The sequence below is a fragment of the Cynocephalus volans genome, chromosome 1 (genome assembly GCF_027409185.1).
Source record: "Cynocephalus volans isolate mCynVol1 chromosome 1, mCynVol1.pri, whole genome shotgun sequence".
Taxonomy (NCBI): Eukaryota; Metazoa; Chordata; class Mammalia; order Dermoptera; family Cynocephalidae; genus Cynocephalus; species Cynocephalus volans.
In genome coordinates, this window is record NC_084460.1 from 813,063 (window position 1) to 825,913 (window position 12,851).

Sequence of the window (12,851 nt, forward strand, 5' to 3'; positions counted from 1 at the left end):
AATTTTAAACACTTGATTTTTCATCTCTGTCTGATCATTTTATTATCCGAAATTCATAAGGATCTAACTCTGCTTCTTGTTGTGACTACTTATGCTGGCTCATGGTAGATTGTTCTCTCAAGTGTTTTAAAACTTGCGACTTTGAATTCGTCCTCAAGAGAGCTTTATTTGTGATTATCATATGTGACCTTGGAAAAAGGTTTATCTTCTTTGATAGAGTCATGCTGGTTTCTGCCAAGAACCTCAGGTACTAAGACTAGCCTCTGTGTTAGCTTCTCAAATTGGGAGTTTCTGGACTGTGTGGTAATGTAAATTTGAACCCAACCCTGTCTGAGTACAGGCCCAAGGCTACAAATTCTAAAGAAAGACTTAATCCCTCTCCCTACACTGCCCCGCAGAACAGATGGAGACAGACAAGCTCCCTTAACTTTTATGTTGGTGGATGAATTTTTCTCTGGTCCACCGTTTGGAAGAGGTTTTTCCTCCAGGCTGTTGGCTTCATGCGGGGGTTTCAGCTCCGGCTCTCCGCCTGAGTCAGGCTGAATCCTCATTTCCTGTTCTCACCAAGTTCAGCCTCAAGCCCAGAGGTTTCCTGGCCTGACTGACCCCCCTCAGGCTGGCTCCGCTTCCTGCTCATGTGGGTCCCTCTTCCTTGCTGACCCTTGCAGATGGTCCCTTCTGTCCTCCCAGCTCAGCTGTGCATTTAAAGAACATTTGTTATATTTGACACAGCATTTCATGTATTTTGTAATGGGAGGATTTTCAGGTTACGTAGTTAAAAAAAAGTTGGGAATGGAAATCCTTAAGTGTCCTTTCAACTATTGTTCTTTGTTGGGAATGTTCATTGTCAGAAACACCCTCACCCGTCCAATGCCAAAGGATGGACACGGAGACACGAGGTACAGTGAGGTGAGACTTTAATTATGGCCTTACAAGGTTTGGGTGTCTGAAGGGCAGGCACATGGAAAAGGGCTGCAGCAAGCAACTGATTCCCTAGTGTGCAAGTCCCTCCCTCAGTTCCTCATTGGCTGAGTACTGCAGGGTGCACAATCTTCCCAAACAACAGCTAAAATTTATTACCGCCTTGCAAGGAATTCTTTTGTCTGGGGGCTCAGGACAAGCCTGTGAAAAAGCCGTGCTTAAGCCCTGCGAAGGGAGAAACACCAGGGAATGAAGAAAACAGTGGGGGTAGGAACTAACTACCAACTCAAGGAGAGCTCTGTCTATTCAGAGACCCTCTGCGGATGGGCTGGACCCGTCAGACAACTTTTGGGCTGGGCCTGAATCAGTTAAAACACCCTCAGATAAGTTATTTCTGAAAATGGATCACTTAGATTATTTTCTTACATTCGTCTTCCTCTCCTGAGGTACACAAGAGAGGGGTGCAGTGTGAGGGGTCCTAGGGGCAGGTGGTGCTATGTGAGACCATACCTGTCTTATTACCTGGAATCCCACCCTGAGAGAGCCACCTCCCTGGACCCCAGCCCGTTTTATCAGCTCTCTCATTCAGCAGGAATTACTTTGGCAGATGATGTCGAGAATTGGTCTGTTGGGAATGGAAGGTTGGGAAGATAATTGGTGCGTGTGTGTGTACGTGCGTGTGTGCGTGCGTGCGTGCGTGTATGTGTGTGTGTGTGCATGTGTGTGTGTGTGTGTGTGTGTGTGTGTTTAGGAGTGCGACCAGGCTACAAGCAGTGAGGTAGAAGAGTCTTTGGGAGGAGTATTAGAATCAAACCATCACCCCTGGACCCCCTTAAATTTTACAAAGGCCTGGACTTGTGACCTGAAGCTTTATCTGTAATCTGTCCATTAAAGCCTGGCCAGGACCCAAGTTGGCTGTCTTTGCCGGGGCCAGGACCTGATCATTCGTACCTAGGGTAGACAGGAAGTGTGAGTGCTGTCCTTCATCCAAACACAGCAGCTAAATTGGCTCAGGTTGAGGTGTTTTTGCAAACTTCCCTGCAGTCCAGCCCTGGAAGCCGGATCCAGAAGCTGTGTTGATCTAGTCTGGATTCCTGCCTGGCCTGGATCAGCCTGTCCTGGGAAAAGCAGCATCCCTGACATCCCCTGTCTGTGTGCGGCACTGAGGGAGGACCAGGTACCAAGTGGGAGGTGGGGAGTGTGGGGGGCTTTTGGGGAGGGTGAGGCAGTTCATTAAGGCAGCTGCCAGGGGTCTCCCTCCAAACTGTTCAAAGCCTTATCAGCTTGGAAGTATTTCTAATACCATTTCCTTTCATTGTTTCCTTCTGGTAATTAGGAGGAGACCAGTCCCCTGTGTGGCAGCTCACAGCTATTGTGGTGGGGAGGAGGGGGCAGTTGGTGGACGTCACAACTTGGCCTTTATCTCCCCCAGCTGTGGGGACTCCGCAGCTCTTGGGCTACTTAACAGCAAGAGAGCCCAGAGCTGTAGCAGATCTGACTCCGCCTCAGCAGTGGCTGGGAGCATGGCCTAGGGGTGGCAGCACCATTGTGCAGCGGCTGTTTCCCAAGGGACCTTGGAGACACCCACAGCCCTCACGTGCAGGGGAAGGTACGGTCTATGGAGGAGAGCTGGCTCAGCTGTGGGAGGAAGATGCGGCACTGACCCCATCCCTGAGGAGCTGGGGTTCTCCACCCCTGGACTGGAGGACTTTGTTTGGAGGGGTACCTTCTGGGAGCAGCCTCATGTATCTGTGTGTTGGGAGGAAGTGGGAGAGGGGCATCTGCTTTGAGACCAAGACTTGGTCATATCCAGTATAAAAGTGCTCCTTCCACAGGTGTATCATAGATTGGGTTTATCTCTCCTTTGCTTGGCTGGGTGGGGCATTAGGTAGCAAAGGAGTCACCTCCAGAGAATCTAAGGTGATAGATCTGCGCTTCATTTAACAACCTGTTCCAGAGGTGAGGGACTGTGGCAGGGGCTCTAAGGGAGTAGGGGTGTGCTCTGCCAGCTGGGATTAATCGTCCCTCTCTGGGGGGCCACATGGTGGGGAAACTTGCTCAGGCCCAGGGCCACTGGACTCCTGTCCATTTGTCAGATCAACTTGGCAAATGTTTCCTGAGCATCTCCTGGGTGCTGGGCACCTTCCTGGATGCTGGGATAGAGATGAGAGAGACAGCCCCTGCACTGGAGGCTGTCATGGTCCATGCAGGTGATGGACGAGCAGTCCAATGGCTGGCTCCTGAGCGTTCTCTAAGCCTGTGTGCCTGTGGTAGGATGAAAAGTATAAGACAGTTCCTACTCCCCAGTTTGTGGCCAAGCACGGAAAGATGAGGAGCAGGAAGAATTAGGTGTGCATCGGCTCTCAGCTGCTGCAGGAGTGCAGGGACACGTGAAAGGTCAGGCTGGCCTGGAGGAGGGAGAGGAGGAGGGGGAGGAGAAGGCAGAGTCTTCCTCTGTCTTAGCCCTGGGACTGTGGTCTGGAGAAGGGTGCCCAGGGGCCCAGGCTCATGGTGATTGTCACTCTGGGGCCTGGAACTGGCCAGGGGCTTTATTTGGACCAGCAGCCCATGTTCAAAAGGGAAATGGGGGTCGGTGAGGGTCAATCTTTTCTCTTGCTTTAAAAAATGTATGTGTATGTGTATTTTTCCCACTTCATGCACTGACAGTAGCACATACCAGCAGCCGTCTGTCTGGGCAGTAATAACCAGCTCATTTCTCTTGCTTTTCTGCAGATGATTCCTGCCAGACTTGTGAGGGTTCTGCTTGCTCTGGCCCTCACCTTGCCAGGTAGGTTCCAAAGTGTTTCCATTCCTTACTCCCACCCCAGGGACTTTTTGAAGTAACCACCTTCCAGGAATCAGCAGTTGTGTCTGGAGCTCACCTGTGTGCCCAGCCTGTTAGGCTCACGAGTCACTGGTTGCCTCCTGTGGAGGACCTGCCCAGCCCCTGCCCCTGACTTGTATTCCCCAGAAACAGGGTGCCTGCAAGTGTGTCCTCCTCTCAGGGAATTCAGAAGCACAAGGGCAGCACAGAACTGTCCTATGTGATGGGGGTGCAGGGCAGGGAAGAAGGGATCCAAGACTTAAATAGACCATTAGGTTTAGAAGACATTGTGGAGGTCATCTAATTGGACCTCCCATGGTACAGATGAAGAGGCTGGAGGTCAGAGAGGGGAAATGACTACTCCAAAGTCACACAGAGCCAAGTCCAGAGGTCAATTCTCCTGGGTCCCAGGCCAGTGCACTGCACTGTGCTGTTCCGCCTTCCTTTCCTCCATGAGAACCTGAATGGAGAAGGGGCCTTCTGACCTTGGACTGTCTCCTCTTAGACCCCTCAGGTCAGCAGCATCCAGCCTGCTGCCACAGGTTAGTCTGGGAAAAAATGTACATTGCTCACACTCTCTGCATCTTCCTACCAGGGGGGTCCTGTGCCAGGGGACCAAGAGCACTTAGAGATTTACTGCTGCGGTTTGCCATCGGCCAACACACACCTACACACGCACAATTAGTGAGGAGGTTAGCACATGACCCTGGAGGGATTAATACTTCATAGGTTCTGTGTTTCAGGCACACAGTCTTATCTGTTTAGATTTTAGGAAATAAATCTACTTACTACCTGTGAAGTATTAATTAATCCTAACCTATGAAGTATTAACCTATGAAGTATTAATACACATTGCAATCTACTTATAATATTAAAAAATGTGGAAAAATGCTAAGAACCTAACAACAGGGAGCTAAACTATATTCATTTAGATGCAAAATATAATACAGCCAGCAAAAATCATGTTTTGGAAGTATATACAATGGTATGGCAAATACTTTATAATATGATAGGAAATAAGCAGAGGTTATAAATAGTTTGCACAGGATGATTTTCGTAAAAAACCTACAACTGTATATATGCTGGAAAATAAAGTGTAAGCATAATCACTGAAATGTTAACTGTAGTTATCACTGAATGTTGAGTTACAGATGATTTTAACTTCTTTGTGTTTCATTCTGTATTCGCCGTGTTTTCTGTAACGAGCATTATTACATTTTAAATCAGTAAGTAAATGTCATTAAAAAGAATAGATTCCCTGAAAAACAGTTCCTCCATTACTGCTATGACTCCTGAGTCATACTCGGGGGTGAAAAGCAACAGTTTAGTCTCATTCAGGGTGGAAAGTACCTCCCCAGAGCCCAATTTCTATCAGGCGCAGCCTCATTTCTATGAAGCCAGAGAGGTTTGGGTTAGTGGTCCCAGTCATGCTCACCCGTGACCTCTTTCTCCAGGGATTCTTTGCTCGGAAGGGACTCGCAGCAGGTCCTCGATGGCCAGATGCAGCCTCTTCGGAGGTGACTTCATCAGCACCTTTGATGAGAGCATGTACAGCTTTGCAGGACACTGCAGTTACCTCCTGGCAGGGGACTGCCAGAAACATGCCTTCTCCATTCTTGGTGAGTCCTGGCCCTGATGGGAGGGATTCAGAGAGGGGCCGGCTGCACTCAGCCTCGTGTGTGGGGAGAGTTCCTACTCACACGACAGTGCCTGAGCTCGAAGATCACCACACACTACTGAGCGTGTGTGTGGGGGTGGGGTGGGGGGGACGATCGTATGTGACATGTGGCATCCCTTGGCTTCCCCTGGGTCTGTCTCCAGGGGAGCCTGGTGGGATGCAGAGAGTCTTTGTGCTTCTTTGGTGGTTCTGCCCATTGCTCTGGGTCCAGGCAACATTCTGGGAGCAAAGAAACATCAAGAAAAGTGAGGGACTAGAAGGTTCTTTGGGACATGAGATGCTCCTTGCAGAAGGGAAGAATCTTCGTTGTCTTCCTGGTGGCTGCGGCATGCAAAGTATCTAGCTGTGTTCCTTGAAAAGTGCTGGTGCTGTGCCTGTGTTGTCTCTACGTCCCCCAACAGCTCTGGGATGTAGACGTACAGTCACCGTCTTACCCGTGAAGAACCAGGGCCCAAGGTGGTTGTATATTTCCCCCCAAGGCCTGACAGATACTGAAAGGAGGAGCTGGATTTTGATTCTGAGCCTCTCAGGTTGAAGGAAAGTTCCTCTGCATTGAGGAGAGAGGGCACTTTTTAAGGCTGGGTGGGGCTGGAGGCAGTGACAGAGAATCTTAGTTTGGTGAACTCCACGCCCTGGGAGTTCATCAGCTTGTGTGATATGTGGGGGAGGGTTGCTGTAAAGCCTAGCAGAGGCGGGGTCCCCAGCCTTGGGGAGGGGAGATGGCAATGGACAGACTTGCATTGTTAAAGAAAAGATGTTCGTGATGCTTGTGAGGAAGACTTTATTCAACAGGGTCTACTGCAATGGCAGCTTTGCAGTAGGGGAGAGAGATTGGGTGAACTCTGAAAACTGCAAGCAAAATGGGGATGTAGAGCCAGGGAGCGGGGTGGGGGTCCGTGATGGAAAACTGCTCAGAGGAAACAGCAGGGGTGAGGGGGCCTCTGGCTATACCAACTTGGGAGGATTCTTGCTGAAGGCAGGCCAGGGTGATCAGGTATCGAGGGTGGGGTTTGCTAAAGCTGGATCATGCAGGCAAAGGACAGAGCCCAAGGTTGGGACCAGGTCCTGAAGAGGGCTCAGAAGAGCCTGACTCAGTTTGGCCAAAGAGAGGGTCTTTGGCAACACGCAGACCCCTATACAAGACACAGGCTGTACGGCTCTTGGGGTCATTACTCCCATCAGTCGACAGGGATCAATGCCCAGGGCCAGGGTCTGTATGGGAGCTCAGTCTCAGTGAGAAGACAGTTGGCCACAGCGATAAGTGTCCCCTTCTCCTTTCCCTTCGTCCCTGCCCTGCCTCTGCTGGAACACCTGTCACAGTATGACTCCAGTGTACTGCCAGTGTCCCTGCTCCTCTGTGACCCCTCCAGGGTGAGGACCATGCCTTGCTCATCTTTGTTTCCGGTGCTTAGCTCACCGGGTCCCTGTCAACGCTGACTGGGAGAGGATGTATGAGCACAGTGCTCTTTTGTGCTGCAGGAGGTGTTTACATGAGCGAGTGGCATATGGGAAGCCTCGGTGAAGACATTTTGGTTGGGTGGAAAGGACAGTTGAGGGTGCCCCATGCAGTGGGGACAGCATGAACAAGAAGAGTCTGGAAGGGGCATGGGCTCATTTCCTGGGGCCAGTGGGGAGATTAGTGTGGCTGGAGCCATAGTCCCCAAACTCCAGCACACATCAGGACCACGTGGAGGGCCAGGTACAAACAGATTGCTGGGCTTTACCTCCAGAGTTCTAGAAATTTCATCGCTAACAATTTCCTGGCTGCTGCTGCTGCTGGCCTGGGGGCCAAACTTTGAGAAGCACAGGCTGTTGCTTGGGGGGTGTAAGGCTGGGCCACGGGGCGAGGCTGCAGTGTGGGGGCTTGCAGTCGGCTGGGAGGAGCCACGAAGAGTCCCTGACAGCAGGGAAGGGTCGGGAGGGAGGCAGGAGGCAGGGTGGCCCTGGCCATGGTAACCAGGCAGGAGGTGAAAAGGGCCAGAGATGTGCCCAGAGTGTGACAATCGAGGGAGCCATCCTGAGCCCCCATCCTGTGGGGGTTCCACCTTGCTTCAGAGGCAGCTGAGGAGGGACATAGGAGGGCAGCTGGAGAGAAAAAGCCCCACTCCCACCTCCAGGGAAACAGAAAGCTCAGGCCTTCCCATCTCAGATGGCCCCAGTGTTCATTTTAAGTGGATTTAAAAATTGTAGTAGAGATGTGATAGAACCCCTTCCTGAGATGGCTCTGGGGGTGTCAGTGGGAATGGAGGGTTAGGAGTGACAGGAGGAAGATTTTGAAAGAAGAAATAATGACATCCCCTCCCCCACAGCTTTGAGCTTCAGTGGCATTTCCAGGGAGGGGGTCCTGTGGAGACATTGTGGCGCCTGGGAGGTGGTTGCTGTCTTGATTCCACCACCTGTTTTAGCTCAGTTCTGCTGAGGACTCCCTACCCTGGAGATAGCTTTGCAGGTGATACTTCATGAAATCTCAGCACCAGGCACAGAGTTCACAGACTGGGTTCCGGGGGCCAAGCCAGCATGTTGGAAAAGCCCCCTTCCCCCTACTCAGGCACAACTGCAGACCTCACCCTACTTAAGGATAGTTCTCACAGTCAGGGAAACCCAGGCTGTGCCGGTGCCTCTGGGCTGTCACTGTCACCTCCTCCAGGAAGCCCCCCTGACCACCCTGCCCTGTCCAGCGCTGGGTTCATCACCTCGTGCTGACTGGTTTTTGTCCTACAGGACATAGGGCCCTGCCCCAGCACGAAACAGGAGCACAGGAAGAGCCGTGGTTGGAGTCAGAAGACCTGTGCTCCTGGCCCCACTGTCCCTCTTCACTGAGTGTCCCTAGGGAAGTGGCACAGTCTCCCTCAGCCTCCATTTCCTCACCTTTAAAATGGAGATACCGTGAGGATCAAGGGAGATCAATTACTTGAAAGTGTGAGGTGTTATCCCAACCTGAGTTCTTGAAAGCAGCCAACTTAACAGAGGATGTTCTCTTGTTGGACGTGCACATGGCAGGCACGGGGCGCTCGGGGCATTCCTGCAAGGTCAGGGTAATGCCAGCGGTGCGCCCCCGCCGCCCCATCCGCACGGGTCTGCACAGGAGGCCTGGGCTCTCTGGCCACCATTTCCCGGGTATTAGCAGTTGGGAGGAATTTGAGGGGCCACAGCGGGCCTCTGTACTTCAAAACATCTCAGTGGGATTCCCCACTGGCTCATTATTATTTTCTTAAGACAACTTGCCCTTGTAAAGTATCAATCTTCTGGGAGGTTATCGGCCTAAACCAGGCTACGGATCAAACAGACTTTAATGTAGGTTGGTTTCGTTGGCGTCATCTGAGGAGGGTGGGCTGGCACTGCTGCTTCAGGGGCGCCAGAGGTCCCGGGGTCAGGGCCAGGGAGCCCAGCATATGTTCCCTGCAGTTCCAGTTCACAAGCAACGATCACCTTCGGTTCCACTGCTCTCCAACGACATCCTGTTTGCTCTTCTAAATGGCAAATTGACATTCTTCTCCGAGTGCCCGGGGACCTCGATCCCATCCTGGCTAAAGTGATTATGTCTGTACACGAGGGACCATCTGGTGAACAGGGGAAGCCTCTTTCCTTGATTGTGGCTCCAGGTCAGGTGGGCTTCAGGGTCGGAGGCCAGGGCTGCAGGTCCCCTAGCTAGTTAGCACAGGGCAGAGAGAGACCGTGGGAGTTCTGGTTCCTCCTCCTGTGTAGAGACTGCTCTTCCCAAGCCATGGCCACAGCGCCTGGCTCCCAAACCAACCCTGAGAGAGCCATAAACAACCAACAACCTGCTGAGTCACTTCCCTGAGGGAGCCTTGGTTTCTCTGTCAGTAAAACAGCTGGTCAGACCAGGTCATTGTTCCGCAGGATGAAGGGACACCTGCACCAGAATCACAGCTGCGGAGGGTGGCGTGTTCGTTACAAACGCAGCTCAGCCTGCATCTGACTCAAGGGGCAGCTCCAGCAGGACGCGCCTCACTCCAGCACATAGCGTGGGTGCTCCCTCCCTCACTCAGTGCCTCCACCTCTGAGTTCAAGGGTTTTGGGGAGCCTGGGGAGAAATTTGCTGGTTGGTCTCACCTGTTGGGGAGACACCAGCCCCTCTCTTCGTAGCACTTGTAGGAAGTGCTAACCTGGAGGCCTGTGAGTGTGGGCGTCCTTCCTGGGCTGACTGGCAGTTTCCAATGGCTGAGTTTCCTAATGGCTGCCCATCACCCGATCCCCAACTTCAGCAGCAAGGGAACGAAGCAAACAGCACAAGGCTGGTTTAGAGTTCTCCCCTGCCTTAGTGGTTAGCCGAATCCAGAGCTCTCAGGTGACCCATTAGGCAGCCCTGTGTTGCAAAAGGAGGTGTGGACCTGGAGCCAGAAAACCTGTGTGGCTCTGCTGCATGTTAACAGTTGTAGGGGCCACGGGAAAGCTTCCTCTTCACCCCTGAAGGTTCACTAAAGACCACTGACAAATTCAGATTCACATGAAGAAGAGGCATAACAGATTTTATTATTTTAACTTGCTGGGAGGGAGTGGGAAACCGCAGGAGAGTGATCGCCCTATAACCCAGGGGGGCACAGGAGATTGTACCCAGTACCTCATGGAGGCGAGATGGGGAGTGCAGACCACTCTTTTGAGGGACAGTTTGAATGAGACTGAGAGGCAGATATTATCTTGTGACATGGTCTGTCCAGGTGTGGCGACCTCACAGTCCTTCCAGACCCTTGTAGGGAGGGGGTTGTCTTTCCTGGTTATTTGATGAGATTCCAAGGTGGGGATCGTAAGACAATTGCATCTCTTTTGGAAAGAAGCTTTCCTAGTCAGATAAGGCCATTCCAGAGAAAGTCCCTCTGTGCTTGGGGTGAGGGGAGCAAGACAAGGTTTGAGGGACCTTGATTCTGAGGCTTATTTCTGAGGCTGTTTAATTTTCAAAGCACCGAACATGCCATAGTACCATATTTTGGGGAACAGTTTTCTGCACCCCAACACAGGGTAAACCAACAGTTCTCAGTCAGGGTAATTTTCCCCCAGGGGACATGTGGCAATGTCTGGAGACATTCGGGATTGTCACAACTGAGGGCTGGGGCATCTAGTGGGTAGAGGCCAGGAAGCTGCAGATCACCCCACCATGCACAGGGTGGTCCCCACAACAAAGAGGTATCTGGCCCCAATGTCAATAGTGGTGAGATGGAGAAATCCTGTTGTAAACTTAGGCCTCAGTTTCTCCATCTGTAAAATGGAGTCAGTCTAGACCAGTGATTTTCAAACTGAGTCACCAGCCATGGGTCCTAAAATTAATTTAATGGTTGTAACCAGCATTTAAAAAAATTAAGCAAGAGAATGGAAAACCTTGGAAAATATCAGCGTGCATAGCACATGGTAAGAGTAAATATTACGTGAAGTGTGTGTGGGGATATGTGTGTGTATTTTGGGTCATGAAATAAATTGTTCTTACTATGCTTTCTGGCAAAAAAAAGTGTAAGAACCACTTGTTCTAGATGATTTCCAAGATATTCCCCACTGCCATAGTATGTTTCTCTAAATCGTAGACTTCTCTTGGGCACACTTTCAAAAATTCCATTGCCAACTCCTTGTCTTGGGTGTGGATTGACTGCTCTTAGAGTCGCCTTAGCCGTCCAGGGTTGGGAATTCCACAGGCTCGGAGCAGTTCAGTCCTCACTGAAGGTAGCAACACCAGCCCCACCCTGCCCCTAGACTCCTATTTTAATTTGTCTTTGGTGGGTGGGTGGGTGGTGATGGTTACCATGGCCTAAGTACCCACTTCAGGATCCCAGTTCCCTGCAGTAGGTGAGCATCCTGGGGCAGCTGGCCCTGCCTTCCCGGACTGGCGGCCCCTGGGGCGCTGTTCAGCACCTGCCTCCTCGAATTCCTAATGCTGACATCTCCCAGGACCACCCAGGGCAAGCTCTGCAAATACTTAAAACAGCACCAGGGCCTGAGTACCACCTCCGCCATCACTCACGAGCTCCATGAGGATGGGCAAGTTACCCCCGTTTTAGCCACCTGGGTGGGCCCGTGGGTCGGGTCCTCCATCATGTATGTGAGCAGGACTGGGACTCTCATACCTCCCACACCTTTCTCCTGGTTCCCTCTTGTTCGATTTTCACTTCTGCTGAATTCCCGTCTTGTTCAGCCCTGCAGGCCCTACTTTTCCACCTTACAGTGCCAGTGACCTTTGGGCTTTCCTGTGGCACCTGCTCAGTCAGCCCTGACTCTTGTAGAACGAGTGAATTGTTGGGTGATAATACATCTCAAAAGGCTTGAAGGGCTGTAGATCGCAGCTGTGGGGCCTGGCTCACCCCAAGCTGCCTGGTTGCCTTGAAGCATTCCCTACCCACGTCCAGCCACACGTTCCCTGACCGACCTGTTCCAAGACACCCTTTCTGAATCCCCATGAGAGGGAGAGCCAGCACGAGAGGCCCATGGGGATTCCTTTCCTGGTTCCAGATGGGAAGCGACCTATTGTCTGAGCTGCCCAGTGAAGCAGGGCAGAGCTGCCTGTGGGACTGGGGGTGGGGGGGGTGTCACACCAATGAGGAGACAGGTGTTTTGGTCACAGGGACATGGAGACCAAGGCTTCTTGGGCTCATTTGTACCCCTCCAGTAGGTGAGGGCCTCTCCTGGTGGGTGTCCAGTGAGGAGGTGTCCAGTGGATCTGTGCCCTGTCACACTGGCTTATCCCAGGCTGGTGTGTAGTGTTCAGAGTGGAGCCCCAGAAGGGACTGAAGAAGGGCTTTGGTCTTGGGCCCATAGCAGATGCCGAGGGGCCTGGAAGGCTCCCAGGTGGGACTGAAGCTGGAGGTTGTTGCCAGGCTGTCGCATTTGTTTGCTTTTTCAGCATTTTATTATGGAAATTCTTAAACATACAGAAAAGTTGAAAGAATACAACATCCATATACCCATCAGTCACATTTTGCCATTAATGTTTTACTCTACTTACTCTGTCAGCCATCTCTCCAGTTCTAATGGTTTTTCTTTGGCTGATTTCTGGCTGTCAGAAAGTTCGTTTGACTTCTAAAGATTTGCTTGCTGCAAAAGCTTTTCTAAGTGGAAACGCAGAGTAGGCAAGGCTCCCAGCTCAGACACGACCAAACCCCTTTAGCTTGGTTGGTGTCTCCTTTCCACCCCCGCAGTGTGGGCCTGGAGCTCTGCAGAACCTAGTTCGTGGACTGTGGGTGGTCTGCAAGACTTTCCTGGTGGTCGCTGTGCTGCTAACGACATGTCATCCAAGGCTCTATTCATAGAATGGGCCAATTATTTACAAGGAACAGCCCTCACTCAAATCTCCCAGAAACACGTCTATTTTCTGCTTGTTCTTGTGGGTTAGGAGTGTTTGCATGTTTGAGGGTGTGTGTGTACCAGGTGGCCATTGTCCTCCAGCAACCTCGGTCCAGCTCAGACCCCCGCTGGGGGATTCCTCCT

The 12,851-nt window shown here is 51.7% G+C and overlaps 1 protein-coding gene across 1 annotated transcript in view; it reads left to right on the forward strand.

Moving 5' to 3' along the window:
• The first annotated feature begins 2,406 nt into the window (after nucleotides 1-2,406).
• The window catches only part of VWF (von Willebrand factor), a 151,350-nt gene continuing 140,905 nt past the window's right edge, over nucleotides 2,407-12,851 (forward strand). Inside the window, exons 1-3 of the mRNA XM_063087947.1 lie at nucleotides 2,407-2,530; nucleotides 3,655-3,709; nucleotides 5,200-5,364. Coding sequence (XP_062944017.1) covers nucleotides 3,655-3,709; nucleotides 5,200-5,364 — 220 coding nt within the window. The 5' untranslated portion in view covers nucleotides 2,407-2,530. The remainder of the gene's footprint in view (nucleotides 2,531-3,654; nucleotides 3,710-5,199; nucleotides 5,365-12,851) is intronic.